We start from the raw sequence: 24,370 nt of genomic DNA on the forward strand, positions 1-24,370 counted from the left end.
CGGTTCAGTGCTTGCAGTGCGTGGGCTCTCTAGCTGTGGCACGTGGGCGCCAGAGCGCGCGGGCTTAGTTGCCCCACGGTATGCGGGATCCAGTTCCCTGACCAGGGATTGAACCCGTGTCCCCTGCATTGGAAGGCAGATTCTTAACTACTGCACCACCAGGGAAGTCCCTGGACTCCACTTTTGATGGCAGAGTAGCCTGGTCACATAACAGAAAACAATAGGGAGATATTGTTGTGGCCATCTTTACAAAATGCGATGTGCCCTCTGAGAAGCAATAGTCACATTCATACGAGTAAAGAGGCAGGTTCTGCAAGAGCGCTTCACCCTTCTTCTGTGAGTCAGATAGACGTGACTCGGTGCCAGGATCAAATGGACTATCTGTCAGCCGTTCAGGATTTTTTTGTCCTGGTTTCTTTTATCTGTGTTATATTTTAGATGGTCATGTTTTCTGGATAACTGATCATTTCAATATCTGCGACATTTATTACTCTCAGATTACAAGGGTTGAAAGCAACATTCATTTCAAGGGGTGTGCATCTGCTCATAACCAGTCTCCTGTCCTACGCCAGCACGGGGTGTCCAGATACTAGTTAACATTTTCCGGTGAGCAGCCCCACAGAGCTGAAACTCCAGTACCCGGGACAACTCAGGAGTCTTGAGTCCTGGTTTGGCCAGTTGCTAGCTATGGGACCTCAAGCTGGTGAGTTGATCCAATTCAGTGGTTATCTGACTGAGCCCCTGACTTGGCGCTTTAGAAATTAAAGGTGAGCCCAGGAATGAAGCCTAAACTCAAGGTCAGACTGACCTTGACCCTAGGATTTTACACCTGGGAGGGACCTGGGAGTTTCTGGCAGCCCAAAGCTTTATTTTGGAGATGAAGAAACTGTGACCCAGGTTGGGTAAGTGGCTCAGTGGTTTGCCTACGATCACATAGCAATAGCTAATGGTCAAGTGAGGACAGGAATCCAGCTTCAATCTCCCGTTCTGTGTGTGCTTAAAAACTCTTGTGCTAAGATGTCTGAATGAAAGCGTTAGCATCCCATAATAGGCCTCGAATGTGTGTGTGTTTATGACTGTGTGTTTGCAATTTAAGCACACTTCTATAATATGGGCGTATGCACACAGGCTCATTGATTCCTTTAGGTGAATTTGCACACCTCTCTAGAATAGCACCTGGTGAGCTATTAGCTGTGCTGTTGACTAGGACACCAGAACGTTCTCTGGCTGTGTGTTGGAGAGGCAGAATGCAGACTGTGGAAGCTCTGACTTCTCACTCAGGTCTGCCAGATGTGTGCACCTGAGCAAATTACTTGCCTCCCCAAGATTCTGGGTCTACTTCTGGGAGATGCTGAAGAGAGCGACCTGTTGTCGAGGGCTTTCTCTGCGTCAGCACTGTGCTGCCCTCTTTATATAGCAGATGCCCTCCTGTGATGCACGTCACGCTGCAGCCACTTTACAGACTAGCAGACCGAGCCTCACGGAGGCACTGAACCCTCCGCCTAGCCCAGAAGGAAGGGAGGATTGACACTCGCTCTGCCAGACTCTGAGGGCCATGTTGTTCCCACGGCGCTCTCCTGTGTAGACTCCCTAACCCTCAGGACTCTTGGAAGATGCAGAAGGACTTCTTCTGAGCTGCCCCCAGGGGGGAATCTGGCCAGTGAGTGGAACTTAGGGGGAGGAGAAGCTGCATCCTAAAATGACGGAAGTTTCTGATCATGAGTGGTTTCCAAGACTACAAGTGTCCATCTTACGAGGGGCAAGCGTGGCCGTCTATGGAGGATGCTGGTTTGGGTGGGCTGCTAAACTTAATGGCTCCTGGAGTCCCCTCTAGGTCCAGGTACTGATGCTCCTGCAGAGCTGAGGACCAGTACCGAGAATGTGGACTGCGTAAACTCAGGCTTGCATCCTACTTGACGATTCCATTAGCTCTGCGACCTTGGGTGACCTACTGAATGTGTCTGAGTTGGTTTCCGTTGCTTCATGTTTATGATGGGGTTGACACGCTCTACCAGACCCACGGCCTTTGCCCTCTGGAGTTGTTCAGAGCGATGAATCCCTGTCACACAAACATCAGGCCGGGAGAATTTGAAGCTTGGTGAATTCGTACCGTGGCTGCCGAGGGTCTCATGCATTGAGCTTCCCTGTCTGTCCTGTTGGGGAAGGATGGCGACTGTTCTGAGCTAGAGGGGTGGTCTTGTTGGGGATTGGCCTGCGGGAGGGGCTGATGCAGGAGGAAGGTGACGGAAGGGTCTTTGCTTGATGGTCCAGCCCGCCGGGGGCTCTGAATGACTTGGGCTCGCTGGGAATGCAAGGTGTGACTGGAGGATCTGACGGAGACGGAGCGTGAGCTGGGCTGATTTGCTGAATCTCTTGGTTAAGGGTTCCTGGGGCAGAAGCTGGTCAAGTTCAAAAGGTTTGACAGCGACAGGGTGATTTTATTTATTTTTTATTTTATTTTTATTTAAAAAAATTATTATTGACGTATAGTTGATTTACAATGTTGATTTAGTTTCAGGTGTACAGCAAAGTGAATCAGTTATACATATACATGTATCCCCTCTTTTTTAGAGTTTGTTCCCTGAGAGGTCATTACAGAGTACTGAGCAGAGCTCCCTGCGCTGTACAGCAGGTCCTTATTAGTTATCTATTTTGTATATAGTAGTGTGTGTATGTCAATCCCAATCTCCCAATTTATCCCTCTCGTTTCCTGATAACCGTAAGTTTGTTTTCTACATCTGTGACTCTATTTCTGTTTTATAGATAAGTTCATTGGGAAAGGGTGATTTTTTTTTTTAACATCCTTATTGGAGTATAATTGCTTTACAGTGGTGTGTTAGTTTCTGCTGTATAACAAAGTGAGTCAGTTATACATATACATATATCCCCATATCTCTTCCCTCTTGCGTCTCCCTCCCACCCTCCCTATCCCACCCCTCTAGTGGTCACAAAGCACCGAGCTGATCTCCCTGTGCTATGCGGCTGCTTCCCACTAGCTATCTATTTTACATTTGGTAGTGTATATATGTCCATGCCACTTTCTCACCTCATCCCAGCTTCCCCTTCCCCCTCCCTGTGTCCTCAAGTCCATTCTCTACGTCTGCGTCTTTATTCCTGTCCTGCCCCTAGGTTCTTCAGAACCTTTTTTTTTTTTTTTGATTCCATATATATGTGTTAGCATATGGTATTTGTTTCTCTCTTTCTGACTTACTTTACTCTGTATGACAGTCTCTAGGTCCATCCACCTCACCACAAATAACTCAGTTTCATTCCTTTTTATGGCTGAGTAATATTCCATTGTATATATGTGCCACACCTTCTTTACCCATTCATCTGTTGATGGACACTTAGGTTGCTTCCATGTCCTGGCTGTTGTAAATAGAGCTGCAATGAACATTGTGGTACATGACACTTTTTGAATTATGGTTTTCTCAGGGTATATGCCCAGTAGTGGAATTGCTGGGTCACAAGATAATTCTATTTTTAGTTTTTTAAGGAACCTCCATACTGTTCTCCATAGTGGCTGTATCAATTTACATTCCCACCAACAGTGCAAGAGGGTTCCCTTTTCTCCACACCCTCTCCAGCATTTGTTGTTTGTAGATTTGGAAAGGGTGATTTTAAAGAGAAAGATACTTGTTGGCAGAAAGTAAAATAGAAAGAGAGTGCATAGCCCTTGGTGGACCCAAGTCTGAACCTTACCAGGTTCTCCCTGGTCAGACATTCAGCCCAAGTGGCCCAGTGCCTGGTTCTGCTAAAGATGGATCTTCCTGTGCCATGGGTTCCAGTAAGCGACTCTGTTCCCACCCCCCCGCCAACCCCCCGGCCCCATCAGGGTAAAGGACATGCAGGTGCTGTCGTTATGACACAGCCATGCAGACCAGAAACAGTCCCACCGTGCTGCCCCTAATTCCTTTAATTCTGGGGGGAAAGCGCTAGCTTCTCTCTTTTCTGTAGAACAAAAATAGTTTGTGGACTTCTCTCAAGCATTCTGCTTTTGCTTTGAGCCAGTACATTTTTCAACAAAATCTGCCTCAAACCTGGTCATGTATTTCCCTGTATCTGAAGCTAGAGGATCTTCCCTACCCCTCAAATGCCTAACTTCCTGTGCTTCCCAGAGACTTAGTTCCAAATACTTTTTATTTTGCTTCAGCTTTGAATTAAAAAAAATATCCAAGCTTAATTTTGATGTAAATATTTATTTCGCCATAGGTTCCAGAAGGTTTTATACCACACGCCTGAAACAACATGTTCAGTTTTTTAGGAATCTGTTTTGCAAACTGAATGTGACTCAGCAGTTGGTATAAGCCTGGAGAGTTATTTGTCTTCCTTAATAGTCGAGATCTGTCACCTTGCTTTTGTGTTTTGGATGACTGCCTGACTCAGAGATGGACAGTTTCCTGAAACCTTCTGGGAACAAGGTGAAGATAGAAATAAAGAAAAGTTTCATCTTCTGGGTGAATGAAGAGAGAGACTCAAATATACTAGAGAATCAAATTTTTACTCCTTTTAAATGCCTGAAGATTTATTTCTGGAGCTATCGTTTACTTACTTATTTACTCTCAGTAAACTTTCAGGTGTTCAGGGGAAAATTGTGTGTGTGTGTGTGTGTGTGTGTGTGTGTGTGTGTGGCCCAGGTGGGGCTGGGATCCAGGCAGGTGGTTGGGAGGCCCAAGCCCCACTTCTTGAACTTAGGGGGAAGTTACTATTTACATCAAACTTAAGCTTGGAAATTTTTTTTTAATTCAAAGGTGAAGCAAAGTAAAAAGCATTTGGAACAAAGTTTCTGGGAAGCACAGGGATGGGGGACAACAAGGGTGTCCGGGGCCCAGAGAGAGAGAGAGAAACAGACAGACAGAAAGAAAGAAACAGAGAAAATGAGAATAAAGCAAAATGTTAAAAATTGGTGAACCGAGGTAAGACTCATACTCGTGTTATTATACTATTCCTGCAATCTTTTAGTCTGTTGGAATTGTTCAGAATTAAACTAAAAGGTGAAGTAAACACCTACACACCCTTAGGCTCCATGTGCCACCCTTGAGCAGGAGGCAGACCCAGGGTCACAGGCAGGTACTGTCACCTGGGCCTTAGCGAGGGCCAAGGGGGATGCTGCTCAGGTGCTCTCCCCCTCCCCTCCCCTCCCCTCCCCTCCCCTCCCCTCCCCTCCCCTCCCCTCCCCCCCCTCCCCTCCCCTCCCCTCCCCTGCCCCTCCCCTCCCCTCCCCCTTCCCCTCCCCCTCCCGCTCCCCTCCCCCTCCCCCCTCCCCCTGCCACTGGCGCCCCTGGCTCAGGCTGGGCCATCAGCAGTTTCCACCTTACTGCATTATTTTTCTTCAATTCTTCACACATTTTTCGGGTCATTTTCTTATGCCCGGCCCTGCTTCGCCTCCTATTCTTCTGTGCGTTTACACTGAGTACTGGGAAACACGGTTATCTGACAAAGGAAAACATAAAGCCAGAATTGTAACTCAAATGCTTGGAACGAGCTACCTTTAAAACTTCTTTCTTCCAGTAAGAAGGTCACCTCAGATTCAAGCAGAAATGTCAAATTGCCTGTCATTTAAAGACACGTTTAAAGAAAATAGGGCAGGAAAATAGCATTTTGCTTGCAAACTTCTGCAAAACGAACTTTTCCCTCTGGGCCTGCAAAGACTGACCGTCTCCCTCACTATGGCAGTTCTGGGAACAGCCCGCTGCTGAGGTTTCAGTTGTTGAAAACGATCACTGCTATGTGCTTGTGGTTTAATCCTCTGAAGCCACTTCCTGGAGAGGTTGCAGTAAAGTGGCTACTGTGCCAAAGTTCACAGAGAAGAACCGAGAAAACCGCCTCGGCCGGGGATCTGGCGCGGGGGTGGGGGGGTGGGAGGGTGGGGGGGGGTGTTGGGAAGCCCGGGCGGGGCTTGGGGGTTCAGGTGGGGCTGGGGGTCCAGGTGGGACTTGGGGGTCCAGGGCTGGGGGTTGGGAAGCCCAGGCGGGGCTTGGGGGTCCAGGCGGGGGTGTTGGGAAGCCCAGGTGGGACTTGAGGGTCCAGGTGGGGCTGGGGGTCCAGGTGGGACTTGGGGGTCCAGGGCTGGGGTTTGGGAAGCCCAGGCGGGGCTTGGGGGTCCAGGCGGGGGTGTTGGGAAGCCCAGGCGGGGCTGGGGGTCCAGGCGGGGCTGGGGGTCCAGGACTGGGGGTCGGGAAGCCCAGGCGGGGCTGGGGGTCCAGGTGGGGCTTGTGGGTCCAGGCCGGGGGGTCGGGAAGCCCAGGAGGGACTTGTGGGTCCAGGTGGGGGGGGGGGTTGGGAAGCCCAGGCGGGGCTGGGGGTCCAGGCGGGGCTGGGGGTCCAGGACTGGGGGTCGGGAAGCCCAGGCGGGGCTGGGGGTCCAGGCGGGGCTGGGGGTCCAGGACTGGGGGTCGGGAAGCCCAGGCGGGGCTGGGGGTCCAGGTGGGGCTTGTGGGTCCAGGCTGGGGGGTTGGGAAGCCCAGGAGGGACTTGTGGGTCCAGGTGGGGGGGGGTTGGGAAGCCCAGGCGGGGCTGGGGGTCCAGGTGGGGCTTGTGGGTCCAGGCCGGGGGGTCGGGAAGCCCAGGAGGGACTTGTGGGTCCAGGTGGGGGGGGGGGTTGGGAAGCCCAGGCGGGGCTGGGGGTCCAGGCGGGGCTGGGGGTCCAGGTGGGACTTGGGGGTCCAGGCCAGGGGGTTGGGAAGCCCAGGAGGGGCTGGGGGTCCAGGTGGGGCTTGTGGGTCCAGACCGGGGTGTTGGGAAGCCCAAGTGGGGCTGGGGGTCCAGGTGAGACTTGTGAGCGGGGGTCCAGGACGCAGCTCTGAGCTCCTGTCTTCTGATGGTTCCCCATTGATGGGGAGGGGGGTTTCTAGAGTGCAAGGGTTACTTCCTCTGTCTGCCAACCCTGCCCTGGCCAGTTAAGAGCCATGTGGTTTTACTAGGAGACATTCAGAACTGCATCTGTGCCAGGAACAGGGAAAATGTCAGACTCCTTCAAGGATATGGGGAGGAGGTACCGGTAAGGATGTTTTTCTGGATTCACTCATCACTCCCAACTCCCTGGTGGACTTTCAATCGTACACATTCCCTGGTAACTTCTGGAACTGGGCACTGTGTAGTCCACAAAGGCTGTGAATAAGACCCAGCCTCTGTCCTCAAGGCCGTCCCCACCCGTGGGATCCAGACAAGCCACAGGTGTGCTGGATGGCCTGATGGCTCCCACTTCATCCCCCTCCTGGTGTAACTTTGCAGCTCCTCCCACTCCAGGTGGGGGTATTTCCTGGTCCCACAAATGGCAGTTTGGCCACATGTCTTGCTTTGGCCAACGGAATGTGGGCCAGAAAGAGTGAGCTAGTTCTGAGCGAGTGCTTTCGCCCACATCGTTTGAGTTTTGCCATCACATGAGAAGATCATCTCCCAGGAAGTCACTGGTCCAAGGAGGGCGAGACACCCATGGAGCTGACTTGGGTCCCACCTGAAGCTTGGAGCCGAGACTAACCCAGCGTAATCTAGGTCAGCGAAGCTCCCTCTGACACACAGACCTGCGAGCAACAACAAACGGCTGGTGTCGTATGGCATTCAGTTCGCGGCTGGCTCGTTAGCAGTATTGTTGTGGCAGCAGCTAGCGATACAACAGGTGACTGCGATAAAGCGTGGGAGGGACCACGGGGAGATGCAGAGGGACCACGGGGAGATGCCGAGGGACCATGGGGAGATGCCGAGGGACCACGGGGAGATGCCGAGGGACCACGGGGAGATGCCGAGGGACCACGGGGAGATGCAGAGGGACCACGGGGAGATGCCGAGGGACCACGGGGAGATGCAGAGGGACCACGGGGAGATGCAGAGGGACCATGGGGAGATGCAGAGGGACCACGGGGAGATGCAGAGGGACCACGGGGAGATGCAGAGGCATCTGGTACTCCAGCCTTGGGGAGGTTGGTAGGGAGGAATGCTTCGTGAGCTTGTATAAATTATTCACTTTTTGGCCCTCATTTTGCTTTTCCCTCGGGGATGCTCTAGCTCAGAGGGTCTGCTGAATCCCTCAGCGCGTGTCAGAATTGTATGTAAACTAAGTTAACCCATAAAGACTCTAGGAAGAGTTCTCTGACCAGTAAAATATAAGGAACTTTCGACTTCTGGTGATGCATTCACTCATCCCTTCACTCAACGAGTAGGAGTTAGGAGACAGCGGTGAATAAAATAAAGTAGGGTCCCGAGCACATGGAGCTTACATGCTGGAGAGAAGAGACATAGTTAAGGATAAACGCCATCGGCAGCAACAGAGCAGGAAAGGAAATCGAGCACTGGGGCAGAAGGTGGTGCCACTTTACGGGAAGGTCAGGGAAGACCTCACCAAGGGTGATGCCTGAGCCCAGACCCTAGCAGTGGCCTTAGGTGACGAAAGAGCCTATCAGGCCAAGGGGCAGGGAGTGCTAAGGCACGCTTCAGGAGAGAGAAACACTTAAGAGACAGACTCCTATCCAGTGAGAGTTGCTGTAGAGGAAGAAATTCAAATATTTGAGTTTTCTTGTTAAAAACTCCAGGCAAAAGGGTTTTGGTCACCAGGGGAGACCTCCGGAACCCACCCCAGGGACCATCCTCAAGGGGTTCTCTGTTTGGGCGTCAGTGGTTCTTGGTGACCCCTCCTCTGTGTCCTCCTCTAGGCTGCGGGGTGCTGGGCCTGCGGTCTCCACTTCCTGTGTCCTCCAGAAGTTCCCGGGAGTGATGTTCACCTGGTCCATGTGGTTGCTGTGTGTCTCTCTCTTCACCATCCGGCCTGAGGAACACATGGGTAAGAAGTGACTCAGCTGGAGGGGACGTGCCTGCAGCTTCTCTGGGGAAAGGAGTTGCTTCTCTAGGGAGGTTCTGTTGTCCTCAAAAAGCAAGGTGTTGGTAGGTGACGGAGCCTTCCTCTTGCCCGTCTCCTCTGGTTCACGAGCTTGCCCTGGGCATCGGTCATTCCTGCCAAAGGAGCAAACCGAAGAGACCCTGCTTTTGCCCTTGACAAAAGGTGCCTTTGGATTTTAACCGTACGACCTGCTGCAAGGAAGCTGAACTCAATCAGGATCGACTTTGAATGACAAGGCAAAAATAAGGCCAAAATTTTTTTTGTCATCGTGTGAACCTGACTTAACTTTTCCCACAAAATGTCGATGGGACTTGATAGTAGCCCTAACCTTGTTATTTGGGGGTTTTGAGATCTCTGTGAGAGGAGGGGTTCATGGGGCCCCCACGTTGTCCGGGGCACGTGGCTTCCTCGGATGGACCCAAAGCCTGACTGTGGGTTCTTTGTCATTCAGTGGCTGCAGGAAGCTGCCAGTTTCATGGCAGGCATCCCAAAACCAGGTTCAAGGTAGAAGGGGAGCCTGTGGCCATGAGGTGCCCCCAGGGGCCATACTGGGACTCTGCTACCACCCACGTCAGTGTGACATGGCGTAGAAACAACTCCGCCACGATGGTCCCGGGGGAGGAAGAGCTGCGAGTGTGGGTCCAGGACGGCAGCCTGTGGATTGTACCAGCCTCGCGGGGGGACTCTGGCACCTACATCTGCACTGTCAGGTCAGCCCCTCTGGGATGAGGGTGGGAAGGGGGGCCCTTGCGGAATGGATGCTTGCATGGCGTTTCCGTGACCACCTGGATTTCAAAACCCGGCGCACAGGTGGGAACCCACCTTACGTCCGCTTCACTGTCACTGAAATACCTCCTACCTGAGAGCCTGTCCACAGATGTCCTCATGGCGCCCTCTCTCCCTTCACTTGAAGTCTCTGCTCAGGTGTCCCCTCTACGGAGAGGACGTCCCTGGCCACTTTATCTAAAGCAGGACTCCTGTCACTCTCCCCTTACCCTGTGCTTATGTTTCCTCATCTGTCACACACATATGTGTTTTGTGTACTTAAGGTTTGTCTACCCTGTTAGAACGTAAACTCCAGAGGACAGGGACTTGGTTTGTTTTGTTCACTGCTGAATCCACAAGGACCCAAGAAATAGATGTAGGACGCTGAGTAGAACAGGGGACCCAGGTGAGACTTTAGGAAGAAGTTAATCCAACTGGTTATTGCACACCTGGGGGGACCAAGCTCGCTTACAAAGTTCTCCCAGGTGGTGGGTGTGGAGGTGAGGCTGGAACCCACAGCTCCTGACCTGGGGCGTAGTCCCCTTCCTCATTGCCCTGTTGCTTTTTTTTCCCCTTTAATTGTGGTAACATAAGCATAACATTAAATTTACCATTTTAACCCTTTTTAAGTGTACCATTCAGTTGTGTGAAGTACATCCACATGGTTTGCTCCAGAACTCTTTTCATCTTCCCAAGCTGAAACTCTGTCCCCACTGAACAGCTCTTCAGTTTCCCCTCCCCATCAGCTCCTGGCAACCCCCATTCTACCTTTATTCTGTCTCGATGAATTTGACTATTCCAAGTACCTCATATTCCAAGCACCACAGTCTTTGTCCTTTTGTAACTGGCTTATTTCACTCAGCACAATGTCTTCAAGGTTCATCCATGTTGCAGCAGGTGTCAAAATGTCCTTCCTTTTTAAGGCTGAAGAATATTCCGTTATATGTACAGTTGACCCTTGAACAACACGGGGGTGAGGGGCCCCGACCCCTAAAGTCAACAGTCTGCATGTAACTTACAGTCACAGCCTTCAGTATCCACGGCCTCTCAGGACCCTCAGTTTTGTGTCCGTGGATCCACCCAACATGGACGGTGTGATGCTGTAGTATTTGCTGTTGAAAAAAATGTGTGTGCAAGGGGACCCACACAGTTCACACCTGTGTTGTTCCAGGGTCAGCTGTACATACCATATTTTGTTTATCCATCTATCCATCAAGGGACACTTAGGCTGCTTCTGCCTTTCGGTTGTTGTGAATAATGCTGTTTGTACATGGCTGTACAAAAATGAGTCCCCGATTTCAATTCTTTTGAGTATCTACCCAGAAATGGAATGGGTGGATCGTATGGTAGTTCTATATTTAATTTTGACGAACTTGTATTGTTTTCCACAGTGGCCAGACCATTTTCCATTCCCTCCAGCAAGGTACAGGGTTCCAATTTCTCAGCATCCTTACCAACACATTATTTTCTGTTCTTTGATAGCCATTCTGATGGGGGTGAAGTGGTATATCACCGTGATTTTTTTTAACATCTTTATTGGAGTATAATTGCTTTACAATGTTGTGTTAGCTTCTGCTGTCTAACAAAGTGAATCAGTATAACAAAGTGAATATGTATACATACATCCCCACATCCCCTCCCTCTAGGTGGTCGCAAAGCACCGAGCTGATCTCCCCGTGCTATGCGGCTGCTTCCCACTAGCTAGCTATTTTACAGTTGGTAGCATCACTGTGATTTTGATTTGCATTTCCCTGATGATTAGTGACCTTGAGCATCTTTCCGTGTGCTTTACTGGCCATCTGTGTATCTTCTTTGGAGAAATGTGTATTCAAGTCGTTTGCCCACTTTAAAATCAAGTTGCTCGTTTATTTGTTTTTGAGTTGTAGGAATTCCTTATGTATTCTGGATATCAATGCCTTACCAGGTATATGACGTGCAAATATTTCCTTGCATTCCATGGGTTGCCTTTGCACTCTGCTGATAATGTCCTTTGATGGACAAAAGTTTTAAATTTTGATAAAGTTCAATTTATCTAATTTTTCTTTGGTTACCTGCGCTTTTCATGTCGTAGCCAAGAAATCATGTCTAATGCCATGAAGATTTCCCTCTGTGTTTTCTTCTAAACATGTTTATAGTTTTGGCTCTTATGTTTTGGTCTTTGATCCATTTTGAGTTAAATTTTGTATAAGGGTAAGTTCATGGGCCAACTTCATTCTTTTGCATGTGGCTAACCAGTTTTCCTAAGACCTTTTATTGAAAAGACTGTCCTTTCCCCATTGAATGGTCTAGGCATACCTTGCTGCTTCTTGAAGGAGAAAGTTGTAGGCCTAGTGTTGGCAGCCTTAAACATTTCCTGAGTTAGTTCTTTTTTTTTTTTTTTTTTGCGGTACGCGGGCCTCTCACTGCTGTGGCCTCTCCCGTTGCGGAGCACAGGCTCCGGATGCGCAGGCTCAGCAGCCATGGCTCACGGGCCCAGCCGCTCCGCGGCATGTGGGATCTTCCCGGACCGGGGCACGAACCCGTGTCCCCTGCCTTGGCAGGTGGACTCTCAACCACTGCGCCACCAGGGAAGCCCAAATTAGTTCTTCTGAAAGGATTAGGGCAGACCATTGGCGTGACTGGGAAATACTCTTCTTGGCCTTGTTTCTTCAGCTGCTGCCTCTCTTCCACCCCAAGGCTCTAATTATCCTCACCAGCCAGCTTCAGTGTCTCCCCAGATTTCATAAATTCATTTGACTTAAGGAGAAACTGTGCCCATGAGTATTTACATTTAGAAAGACAGCCAAAGAAAGTGACATTCTCAGCACAAAGAAATTACTGGTGAATGGGAGAATTTCAGACAATATCAACCCCAGTCCTAGATGGTGTGTGTGTGTGTGTGTGTGTGTGTGTGTGTGTGTGTGTGTGTGTTTTCAGTCCTGTCAATGGAAGCAGGCACACAATCTCATATTTTCATATCAGAGAAATGTGGATATCTGACTTTTTTAAAAAATATATTTTATTAAATTTGATTTCATCTGTATTTTTCACTTATTATTTTTTATTATTAAAACAATTAATCAATATATTTATTTTTAGTTTTGGCTGTGTTGGGCCTTTGTTGCTGTGCAGGCTTTGCCTAGTTGCAGTGAGCAGGGGCTACTCTTCGTTGTGGTGCCCGGGCTTCTCATTGCAGTGGCTTCTCTTGTTGCAGAGCCCAAGCTCTAGGCGCACGGGCTTCAGTAGTTGTGGCACGTGGGCTCAGTAGTTGCGGCTCGTGAGCTCTAGAGTGCAGGCTCCATAGTTGTGGCGCATGGGCTTAGTTGCTCCACCACACGTGGGATCTTCCCAGACCAGGGCTTGAACCTGTGTCCCCTGCATTGGCAGGCGGACTTTTAACCACTGTGCCACCAGGGAAGTCCCTGGATATCTGATTTTACAATAGCTATAAATGCATCATTTTTCTTTCTTTTTAGTGTCAAAAATTCTAACGTTTTTCTAAGGAACACTATGAGGAAAACTTAATAGCATGGTAGAAATAGGATGGAATTTGGAGTCAGAATGATATGGATGTGAATCTTAGCCCTCATTTGCTACCTGGTAGGACCTTGGTCTTATTATTTGATACTTACGGGCCTCAGTTTTCTCCTTTGTAAAGAGGTTTGTTGGGAGGGTTCTGTGAAATCACAGCATATGAAGCATAGAGTATGGGGAGCACCATTGTAGGTGTCAATATGCACATGGAAATGGCCTTTCTTTCCCCAAATGCAAGACTTATTTACTACTGAAGTGATAACATGCAAAAATTAGGGAGATGTGAGCTGAGTCATATTTGCCTTAAAGTTTGTTTTTATACGTGATTAAAAAATTTGTGCTTAATACCTTATTTTGTTTTGTATTCTTGTAGAAAAAAAGAGATCAGGGATTGAGAGGCCAGGGAAACCCGATGTGGGTTAATCTTTTGTAGCTCGTGGGAGAGTTCCCCTGGCTGACCTCTAAAACTCTCTTCCAGCTTCGGGATTGGGGTCTAATAGAGCAAGAATCACCAGCAGCTGCTATAATGCCCTTTGGCATTTACAATCACAGGGCATAAAATGGCCCTGCTCCTGTGCTGTTTATAATTTTGTGACCTGGAACCCACATAGCTGTTCTGTCCATCAGGGTGGGCAAGGTGATGCTGCTGGGCTACGCAGCCCCCAAGTCTCAGTGCCAGGACCTGTAACCCCACCGTCTGCTCTGGATGGGGGACAGGACATATCTGGTGGATGGCACAAATGACAACCACCTCTTTGCTGTGGGGCTGCCACACTACATGGGGAATATGAGTGGTGATCGATCAAATGATTTCCCCACCCATCTTTCTTTTGAGTTATTTCCACGGGGGGTCTGTTGCCCAAGGGGGATGACCAGATCAGTAATGCGAACAGGTTTGTAACTCTCAATATGTCTCGTAAGCTTGGTGTCTGGATGTAATGCCCTGACTTACAGGTTTTCCCACAGCCCTACTGGCTTCTAACCTTGGTTTGACCTCTTAGAGGCTCTAACCTTAGGAATTTACTTACTTTCTGCATACCTAATTTTCCTCATCTAAAAGTGATACAGTAGTGTCACAGGGTTGGAGAGTAAATGAAATGATGTATTGCAGAGCACAGAGCCTGGCATGCTCTCCTCCCCAGGAGCTGCTGGGAGGACTATTTTCAGGTGTGCTCTGTTCTTCAGACTTGCCCTCATTAACATTTCTTCGATTTGCAGTGAGATTATGCATTCTTCAAGGTGATAGCTGTCTGCATTTCTTCATGCATAAAATGTTTTTCGTCTTTTTCCTTTCTTCAACCAGATATGAAGTAGAAATTTGAATTAATTTCTTTTTGCTTTCAGGTAGTAAGCATTTATCCCTTACTACCTTCACATATAATTTTCACATTTTGCTCCTTCTTTGGGTATAGAAATTTTTTACATTTTGCTGTACCCCTCCCTCCCAACCCCATAAAACACACATGCTCATTGTGTTGATGTCCAGTGTTTCTTAGGTAGGTCACCAGCAGCTTAGCTGAGCTAATTATATCTTTATGTTTTTCTACTTCAAAAAATTGTTTGAATTAATATCCTCTGTCCTTCCCTCCACATTGTCTGTGTTTCTGTCAATGTTTTGCCTCTGTCCTTTCCCCAGTTCTAGGGTCTTGATAGAATGATGCTATTGCGATTATAGTTAGACCCACCAAAAAAATAAATAAAAACCAAACAAACAAATTTACCAAGTTAATTTCCCCTGTGCAGTATTGCAAAAATCATTTCTAGATCTTATACAAAGTGCTCAGCAGTTTTCTGAAATTTGACTTCAGTTGATAATGATTTCCAAGAGAAGTGAAGAGGACTTTCTTTATATGGAAACAGTGGCTCTTAGGAAACAATATCTCCATCTAGATAAGGTTGCCTGGACCAGGAATTTGGAGCATACTGGGGCTGTGGTCAAGAACCTCCCCCGGAACCTGGAAGGGTTTAGGCCCCTTTGAAGAGGACTTGAGGGTTTTTTACTGGCCCTCAATGGTCTTGAAATCAGGCTTGTGGAGGGTCCTTTGTGGAAACATGCAGAATATATCACCATTTCTATATGAAAATTATGGGTTTTTTTTTTTGTGCTCCAAAGATTCAAAAGGACAAGGGACAAAAGTATTGCAATACAAGTGAGGAAAATACAGAATGCAGAATTTAATGAGATTGGGGAATTATTCTTAATTTCATTTAGTTTTATTTTCATTTTGCCTTGCCATTTATTATTCCTTTTTTTCCCTTTTAAATCAGAAATGCCTCTTACTGTGACGAAATGTCCGTTGAGCTCAGGGTTTTTGAGAAGACAGAAGCTTCCCTGCCTCTCATCTTCTACCCGCAAATTATAACCTTGTCAGCCTCTGGGTTATTAGTTTGTCCTGATCTGAGTGAATTCATCGGGAACAAAACTGATGTGAAGATTCGATGGTACAAGGTACATCTTTAAGAATTGCCGTTTAATGAAAAGGTGTTTGATGAGCCATAGGAAAGATATAAAATATTCATTTGAAGACAACATATTCACTTTTATATTTCTGTTTTTTTAAACCAGCGATTTTAAAAAGGGCCATGATTAATATGCTCTGTTAGCCTTGATAGGGCTTAGGTAAGTGTCCTCAGAGGGTGATTAGGAAAGACAGAGTGGAAATGAATGCAGAATAAATAACAGCTGAAGACAAGAGCTTTTCACTCTGTTGCTTATCTATAGAAATTTTTAGAAAGAACTATTTAACAACTTGATACACATATTGATAGAGTTTTTTTTTTGTTTTTGTTTTTGTTTTGTTTTGTTTTTTTTGCGGTACGCGGGCCTCTCACTGCCGTGGCCTCTCCCGTTGCGGAGCACAGGCTCCGGACGCGCAGGCTCAGCGGCCATGGCTCGCGGGCCCAGCCGCTCCGCGGCACGTCGGATCTTCCCGGACCGGGACACGAACCCACGTCTCCTGCATCGGCAGGCGGACTCTCAACCACTGCGCCACCAGGGAAGCCCTGATAGAGTTTTTTGAAAGCACATAAAAATCAGCCCTTGAGTTAAAGGAGTAAAATATAAACACAATTTCGTGTCCTGACTGGTTGAATAAATACCTACTATCATTGGCTCCCTTGTTTAGACCAGGTGTGGGCAAAAATTGAGCTGCCACCCACTTTTGTATGTTCACCAGCTTAGCTTTCACTTGTTTAAGTGGTTAAAAAAAAGAATAATATTTCATGACCCGTGAAAATGATATAAAACCCAAATCTCCGTGTCTATAAGTAATGTTTTGCTGGGACACGCTCATTTATTTCTGTGTTTTCGTGGGGCAACGGCAGAGTTGAATAGTTGAACAGAGGCCACGTGGACCGTAGGCCTAAAATATTTACTCTCTGGCCCTTTACAGAAAAAGTTGCCGACTCCTGATATACACCATAGATTGATACTGAAAAGTACAGTTATTTGTTTAAAAATGGATAGAAACTAACCTTTTAATCAAAAAATAGGTTGACCAGTTGACTGGTATTCTAACTACAAGATATCTCTAGGATGTCAATTTAATATTGGGAACTTTTAAATGATTTTCGGAGAAAGTGAACAGCCAGCTCCTAGGAGTTCACCTGCCCAATTATGGAGCTCTTGGTTTTGTAAGAGCATAAAAAGGTCAAGTGAGGGGTTTTACCGTAGAGGAAAGAGCACAGGTTCTGGGGTTGAGCAGTCTGGATTGGAAACCCTGCTTCTTCACTGACCTTTTGTATAGCCTTGGTCAGTTATTTTACCTCTTAAACCTGTTCCCTCTGCAAGACGGCAGTTCGTCACTCCCACTGCCTGAGGTTGTTTTGAGATTACATGGAGCACAGTGTGGGAAGCACCTCGTGCAGTGCTTGATTTGTAAATGGTCCTCGATAAATTCGGGTGGACAAGGGTATCATGGTGGCGCTTAATAATAATATTTGTTCCCGTCCTAAGAATGCTAATCATTACTGAGCACGTTCTGTGTACAAGTCTGTTCTAAACTCCCTGACATGAACGCAGTGCAATAGGGGTTGTTAATATCTCCATTTTACAGATTAGGAAACAGAGACCGGAAATGTAAGGCATGTGCTGAAGGTCATGCAGCTGGTAGAGGGTGAAGCCAGACCTCTGACCCCAGAGGCCAGAACCCACACATCCCTGCCACACGGGGGAGACCTGGGGGCTCGTAGGCCCTGGAATAACTGTGCTGCCGGGCCCTGTTTGGCTTTTTTCATATTGATCACTCATGCTGGGAACAATGAAATCTCTTTCTTTAATTAAATACATTGTACAGTTAGACTCCATGAGCTATGTGGTTGACAAACTATTCCAGTTATGCCTGGGTTCTCATTCAGAAAAAGTCTCTGCAGTGACTCAAGGTTATATATGACTATTGCAATCATCATTTTTTTAAAGGCATTTCTTTTTTAAAAAATTAATTAATTAATTTATTTTTGGCTGTGTTGGGTCTTTGTTGCTGCGTGCGGGTTTTCTCTAGTTGCGGCGAGCAGGGGCTACTCTTCATTGCAGTGCGCGGGCTTCTCATTGTGGTGGCTTCTCTTGTTGCGGAGCATGGGAGCTAGGTGTGTGGGCTTCAGTAGTTGTGGCACACAGGCCCAGCTGCTCCGTGGCATGTGGGATCTTCCCGGACCAGGGATTGAACCTGTGTGCCCTGCATTGGCAGGTGGACTCGCAATCACTGCACCATTAGGGAAGCCTCGCAATCATCATGGTTTTGAAAGAGATGTTCCTGAGAACATTTTGTGCTCATGAGGGTGTGTTCTCTGTTACTGGAGACTTCCCTCTTGAGGGTCTGCTCTGTAGAATGCACAGTACCTTTTGTCCATACAGGAAGTGTGGCCTCATGTCTCACATTTATTTTTTTATTATTATTTTTAAAAATAAATTTATTTGTTTTTGGCTACATTGGTTCTTTGTTGCTGTGCTCAGGCTTTCTCTAGTTGCGGCGAGCAGGGGCTACTCTTCGTTGCGGTGTGTGGGCTTCTCATTGTGGTGGTTTCTCTTGTTGTGGAGCATGGGCTCTAGGCATGTGGGCTTCAGCAGTTGTGGCATGTGGGCTCAGTAGTTGTGGCGCACGGGCTCAGTTGCTCCACGGCATGTGGGATCTTCCCAGACCAGGACTCAAACCTGTGTCCCATGCACTGGCAGGCGGATTCCTAACCACTCTGCCACCAGGGAAGCCCCACATTTATTTTTGTCTTACAAATTTTTCTCTGTCTCTACTGACTCCTAAAATTGAGATGATGTTTAAAGTGATTACTGCAATATCAACTCTTCTGAGCCTTGTTCTCCAAGTTGCCATGACTACATCATAACACCCCTTTCTGGATGTTTCCCAAGCACTCTTTTCTGGATGTTTCCCATAGCACTCCTTTCTGGATGTTTCCCATAGCACTCCTTTCTGGATGTTTCTATAGGCAGCTGTTATGCCATAAATATATTTATATTTTAATCGCCTACTTTGTCAAAGAAGATAGTTTCTTTTTTTCCCATTGTGCCAAAGCAAATGTGCTTTAAACATTCTGGTTAAACAAACCCAGCCATCCCGTGTTATATGCTAACAGACTCCCCCTCCTAAAAATACAGTTAAAAGTATGTCCCAAAGGACAATATTTGCAAAGTAAATATCAGAGCGGTTCTTGGATTGCAGATTCAACAGTGACGGATAATACCAGTGCTGTTCATAGTTTTTGAGATGTCAATTAAGATATAGCGTAACTTTGAAAAACATTTTCTCTTAAGGATTCTGTCCCTTTGGATCAAGACAACGAGAAATTTCTAAGTGTGAGGGGAACTCGCTTACTGGTAAACAATGTGTCTCTGGAGGACGCGGGCTATTATCAGTGTGCCATGACGTTTGCCCACAGAGGCAGGCAATACAACATCACCAGGAATATCAAACTCCGTGTTAAGAGTGAGTACTTGCTATCAAGGTACCTCTGCACCCTGGTTCAGCAACAAGCATGCAAGGAAAAAATTAGGGTTCCTGTAGAATTCTTTGAGTGTCTTTGGTATGAAAGGAAAACAGATATGGCAACTCTCTAAGCATCAGGCTTCTAAGATGTGTAGGACACTTGGAAAGAGAGGAAGCAGGGTGTTTTTTTGAGGAATGGTGAATCCCTGGGTAGTTGACGGGGTTCCGAGTCTGAGGCTAAAACATGTACCACTAGAGGGAGCCAAACAGTGGTTCTCTTGGAAGGTCTCTTGGCAAGGTCCCCTTGGAAGGCCTGCACCTCCAGGGCCACCTATCAGGACACGGTTGCCGTAACTTTGTGTATAATTCTAGGTTACTAGGATTTTATTGGATTTTTCAGTGAGAAGGCTATGCGTTGGCATATGTGGTGAAAATTGCCCTTTTCTGGTCTTTCCCAAGCAGGTCTAGTTACCCTTGAAACCAGGATTTTAAATAGTGAGGGATCTCATTGGTTTAAATGAGTTCTACCTGAAAATAATGTTGTGAACAGTACCAATTAGCATGTCAAGTTTATCCACTGTTTCCTCCATGCCTCCTACATGTGGGACATCAAGCTTGGTGCAAAGGGCACACAAGTGAGGCAGTTCTAGCCCCTGCCCTGGAAACTATGGTGCTTTTCTTTGTTTTATACACTGAGTAACTACACAACTGGAGTCTTTTAAGGACGTTTCAGAGAGCATTGGAACTGTATTAAGGTTACATAATTGGTCTGTGAGAGGAAAGACTTTTTTCTCCCAGAGAATCCAGAGATTCAGTTTTACTACAGGGAAAATCGTGTCTCCCATGAATGGAAATCTCTAGATTATTTTCTTTTAACGTCTTGTGAAGATTCATTCACATCAACCCCTTACTCCCGCACAGCGGGGACCCCTGAGAATCCCGTGCCTTTGAAGGGGGCCCGAATTATCCTGTTCATGTGATACTGCACAGGAACACTAGGGGGCGCCAACCTACATATAATCCTGTGTCCGGACCACACTGTGTCTCAGGCGTTCTCAAAGGGTGGTCCTCGGCCAGCGGCAGTGGCATCACCCGGGTACTCATCAGACCTGGAAGATCTCAGGCCCCAACCCAGACGTACTGAATCAGAAGCGATTAGCAGCCTGTGTTTAACACTCCCACCACCCTTGTGTCGGTGATGCTGATGCAGCCTGGAATTGGGACCCACGGATGCATTAACGTCTCGTCCTTGGGGCGTTCTTCTCCCCTCTCTGCTCCCAGCCTCTGTGCAGCAGCCCTGTGACCGTGAGGGGAGGGGAAAGCTCCCGGTCTTGGTGGAGAAGCAGCTGCTCCCCGGGCTCTCCTGGGATGCTGCATAATGCTTATTCCTGTTAGGGTTTCAAATGCTCTTTAGTGGAAGAGGTGGGGATGGAGCAGAGCTCTCTGTCCACCCCCATCAACTGTCCTTTCTGCTCCAGTTCAGATGCCCAGTTTCTTCCAGCTTCTGGGGGACCTGCCTCTCAGGGAGCTGGGTTCCAATTCCCACCCCACCCCCCAAAGGGTCAATCACCTCAACTAAAAAGCCCTGGTGACCAAGCTGGGTTACTGAGTTTATCACTCAGTATGGGGTCAGCATCACGAACAGGTGGTTCTGGGGCCCCTGTGCCTTTTTTATTTCTTTGGAAGCGACTCCAGGGTTCTGTGGCAGGCGCATGGGATGGTAGCGAGGGAGTGGGGAGAGACACTTTGGGGCGAAGAGCCTCTGGAGTAAGACCTATCCTGTGGACATGGTGAACGCTCCTGTTAAGGATTCATTCAGGAAGCCGGGGAGCGGAATGGTTAATTGTTACCACAGAGCAGAGAACATCTGTTCGTGGAATGTGTGTTTAACTGTGGCTTCTTCCAGTCATCTCTCTTCTGGGAAAGGCATTGGCCAAAGAGGCTCAATTTCGTGGAGAGCCGGTTTCCTTTGCCAGAAAAAGCCAAGTCTCACAATGGCTGGCCCTGCTGTAAAAGATAATTCAGTTAATTAGGTAAACAATAGACCCTGACCCTCAGCTTGCAATGAAGGCTTTCCTAACTGAATCTCTTTTCCTCATATCTTTCTCAGAAAGAGAAGAGGAGACGATTCCCGTGATCATCTCCCCCCACCAGACCATCTCAGCTTCGCTGGGTAAGGACCGTGTAACCCACCTGGATGGCTGCAGTCCCAAAGCTGGGGCCCCAGGACCCCTGTGTCACCGACTGTGCCTGCCGTGGGGTTTGCAGGTCCCGCTACCCCAGCGGGAAATAGCAAATGAGAGGGAACGTTTCCCTTTACCAAATACCGTCAGTAATGGCATTATCTGAAAACATGTACACTTTGCTTCTTGAAAACCCTGCCTACAAAAATCTCAGTGCAAAACTCAGAACGTTCTAGTAGCTGTTGTTAACTGCATGAAAGGATTAAGGCATGATGCCCCAGAAAGTCAGCACCTGTAGTGTATTTAAAATAATTCACTTTACCAATACTTGGCCGACGCTCAGCGTTTCCCCAAGACTCCGACTCTGCCCCTGCTGGTTCCCCCAGAGACAGTTTCTTATCGCCAACATAGCTGGTCAGCGGGTCAAGGGAGTTAAGGAAAATGCATGACAGAGGTTTTCACCATTTTTCACCATCCTGGCCAGCACGCACTTTCTTACTGAGCACAGCTAAGTCTGATAAGATGCCATTCAGGGCTTCCCTGGTGGCGCAGTGGTTGAGAGTCCGCCTGCCGATGCAGGGGACACAGGTTCGTGCCCCGGTCCGGGAAGATCCCACATGCCGCGGAGCGGCTGGGCCCGCGAGCCATGGCCCCTGAGCCTGCGCGTCCGGAGCCTGTGCTCCGCAACAGGAGAGGCCCTGGCAGTGAGAGGCCCGCGTATCACAAAAAAAAAAAAAAAAAAAAAGATGCCATTCAATGCCAACATCAACCCTGTGGGGAGGTCTTATTTCTCCGAATTTCCAGAAGGAAAAGTTGTCCAGGGGGTCACTGGCTCAGTATCTGTCAAAAAGTCATAGTCGGGTCTGGCTGGGGTTCAGACGCAGGCCTGTGTGTCTGTGAGGCCTGTACCTTTTCTGTGTGTCTGTTTTTATATAGAGGTTTTGTAGGTCTTATGCTCATTTATTAAACCCTGGCTGCAGAGTCCTGTCTATCTACATATCATCTATCTATCTATCTATCATCTATCTATTATCTATCTAACCACCCATCTATCCATCTATCATCTATTATCTATCTGTTATCTATCTATCTATCCATCGTCTATCTATTATCTATCTAACCACCCATCTATCCATCTATCATCTATTATCTATCTGTCATCTATCTATCTATCCATCGTCTATCTATTATCTATCTAACCACCCATCTATCCATCTATCTATCTATTATCTATCTGTTATCTCCCTCCCTCCCTCCCTCCCTCCCTTCCTCCCTCCCTCCCTCTTTTGTCTGGTGTTTGGGCTTACATTTTTAACTTTAATTGGTGGTCATGGAGAAGGAGGGCTTTTGCACAGACGCCGGAATTGCTGCCTGACACCTGAGTTGCAGCTCCCAACAGCCGTCTTGGCTCTCAGAAGAGCCTCCTGGAAGCTTGGGGAAGTGGGGACCCGGGTTAGCGCTGACTAGCGCCCCAGCGCCCCTGCTCCTCTGTGCTCCCCAGCCCAGTGGAGCTGAGTCTCCAGCCCCGTTGCTTTGCATATGCACTGATGTGCCTGGCAGAGTCATATGAGGCCAGAACGAGTGGGCTGTTTTTGGCTGAGAAATCTTTAAGGTCATAAGGGATGTGAAGGAGGAAGAAAAGTGGGCTTTCTGAGCCTGACGTGGCCAGGTGCATTAAAGCACACACCCCGGAGAGGCACATTACCCACGAGGAATTTATTCCCCCTCCTCCCCTTTGGTGACTAAAAAGAACCCAACATAGCGATTGAGGCAGGGGACCTAGGACCATCATATCGCACAACTGTAGAAGGCACCATTCATGTAAAACACAGTGGCTTTTGAAAGGATTAATCCTAAATGAACATGACCAGGGATGGAGAGCTCCTAGGGGAAACAGGAGAGCAGAGACCAGCAGTGGGCAAAGAGACAGATCCTCTGGATTCTGGATCTGGAGTTCTGGAGGCAAGAAGAATAAACTGTGGGAAGAGGCAGCTCTGGAACTCAGAATGCTCTGTGGGGGCCGCGTGGCCTTGGGGGAGCCATTTGCCTCCGGGTTTCCATCTGCCCTGAGGACCAGTGGAAAGAGCTGGAGACCCTTGGTAAATTCTGATGCTCTAAGTGAATGGAATCGCTCGAGGGAACTAAGTTTCCTTCTAAGAAGAGAATTGGTGAGGGTGTCTGAGAAGAGGGGGGAGATCCACCGCTCAGACCTGCTGATGTGACCCCGTCCCCTGGCTGGGCTCTGACATTTGATGTGCTGCGTCTTGCCGTCACAGGGTCGAGACTGACAATCCCGTGTAAGGTGTTTCTGGGAGCTGGCATACAGGCGACCACCTTGCTGTGGTGGACTGCCAACAACACACACGTAGAGGATGCCTACAAGGGGGACCGCGTGACCGAGGGGCAGCGCCAGTAAGTGGGGGAAGATCTTCCTCGTCCCCTGGGCAGAGCTGTTGTGAACCCCCTGCAGACTCCACTTCCTTGTAGAGACAATGTCCTAGCCAACCCATCAATATGACACACACACCACATTACAAATGTATATTTTTTCTTCTACTCCGTTGGATTTTTAGAATCTTGAACATTGGGTTTGCTAAGTATCACCACCTGTTCTTGAGAATCAAGCCTTCTCTCTAAATCTATGAGCTGCAGCCTACTACTTGACATTGGTGTTGCCTCTTCTAGCTGTTTAATTAGATCTTTCTTCCTTGAGCATTGCAGAGTCAAACATCCACAGCCCTTAAAACGACTCTGAAACTTAGCCACGGGATCCGAGAGCCGCCTCTGCTTCCTTCCAGTCTCTAAGGAAGGTTACTCTGAAAGAAAGCGAGGATTCTGTCCTCATAAGCCTTCATCTCCGGGAAATATTTTCTCACTCTGAAAGTAGAACAATCAGGCCTTGTAGATGGAAACCATTTGCCTGTGAGGAGGCAGACCCTCCAGTGTTCCAAATTATAAAGTGTTTTTAAAATCACAGTTTCGGCACTCTGAAGTTGCCTGAACTTTTGCTGGCCCAATTTTTGTCTTTTTGGAAAGGCCTATCCAAAAAGGTCTTTCTGGATGCAATTTAGTGGATAGAAATTACGTGTAGTTAGTGCGACTGTTTGCTTGAAAATTCTCGTTGTGAAAAGCTTGGGCAG

At 48.0% G+C, this 24,370-nt stretch overlaps 1 protein-coding gene across 1 annotated transcript in view; it reads left to right on the forward strand.

The window, feature by feature from the left end:
• The window catches only part of IL1R2 (interleukin 1 receptor type 2), a gene marked incomplete at both ends in the record, with an annotated part of 100,525 nt that overhangs the window by 72,335 nt on the left and 3,820 nt on the right, over positions 1–24,370 (forward strand). The window contains 6 exons of the mRNA XM_082672783.1: positions 8,649–8,776; positions 9,285–9,543; positions 15,380–15,560; positions 18,876–19,047; positions 21,158–21,220; positions 23,507–23,642. Of these exons, the coding sequence (XP_082528909.1) occupies positions 8,649–8,776; positions 9,285–9,543; positions 15,380–15,560; positions 18,876–19,047; positions 21,158–21,220; positions 23,507–23,642 (939 nt within the window). The remainder of the gene's footprint in view (positions 1–8,648; positions 8,777–9,284; positions 9,544–15,379; positions 15,561–18,875; positions 19,048–21,157; positions 21,221–23,506; positions 23,643–24,370) is intronic.

This window comes from Grampus griseus (genome assembly GCF_964374135.1).
Source record: "Grampus griseus genome assembly, chromosome: 15".
NCBI classification, from domain to species: Eukaryota; Metazoa; Chordata; class Mammalia; order Artiodactyla; family Delphinidae; genus Grampus; species Grampus griseus.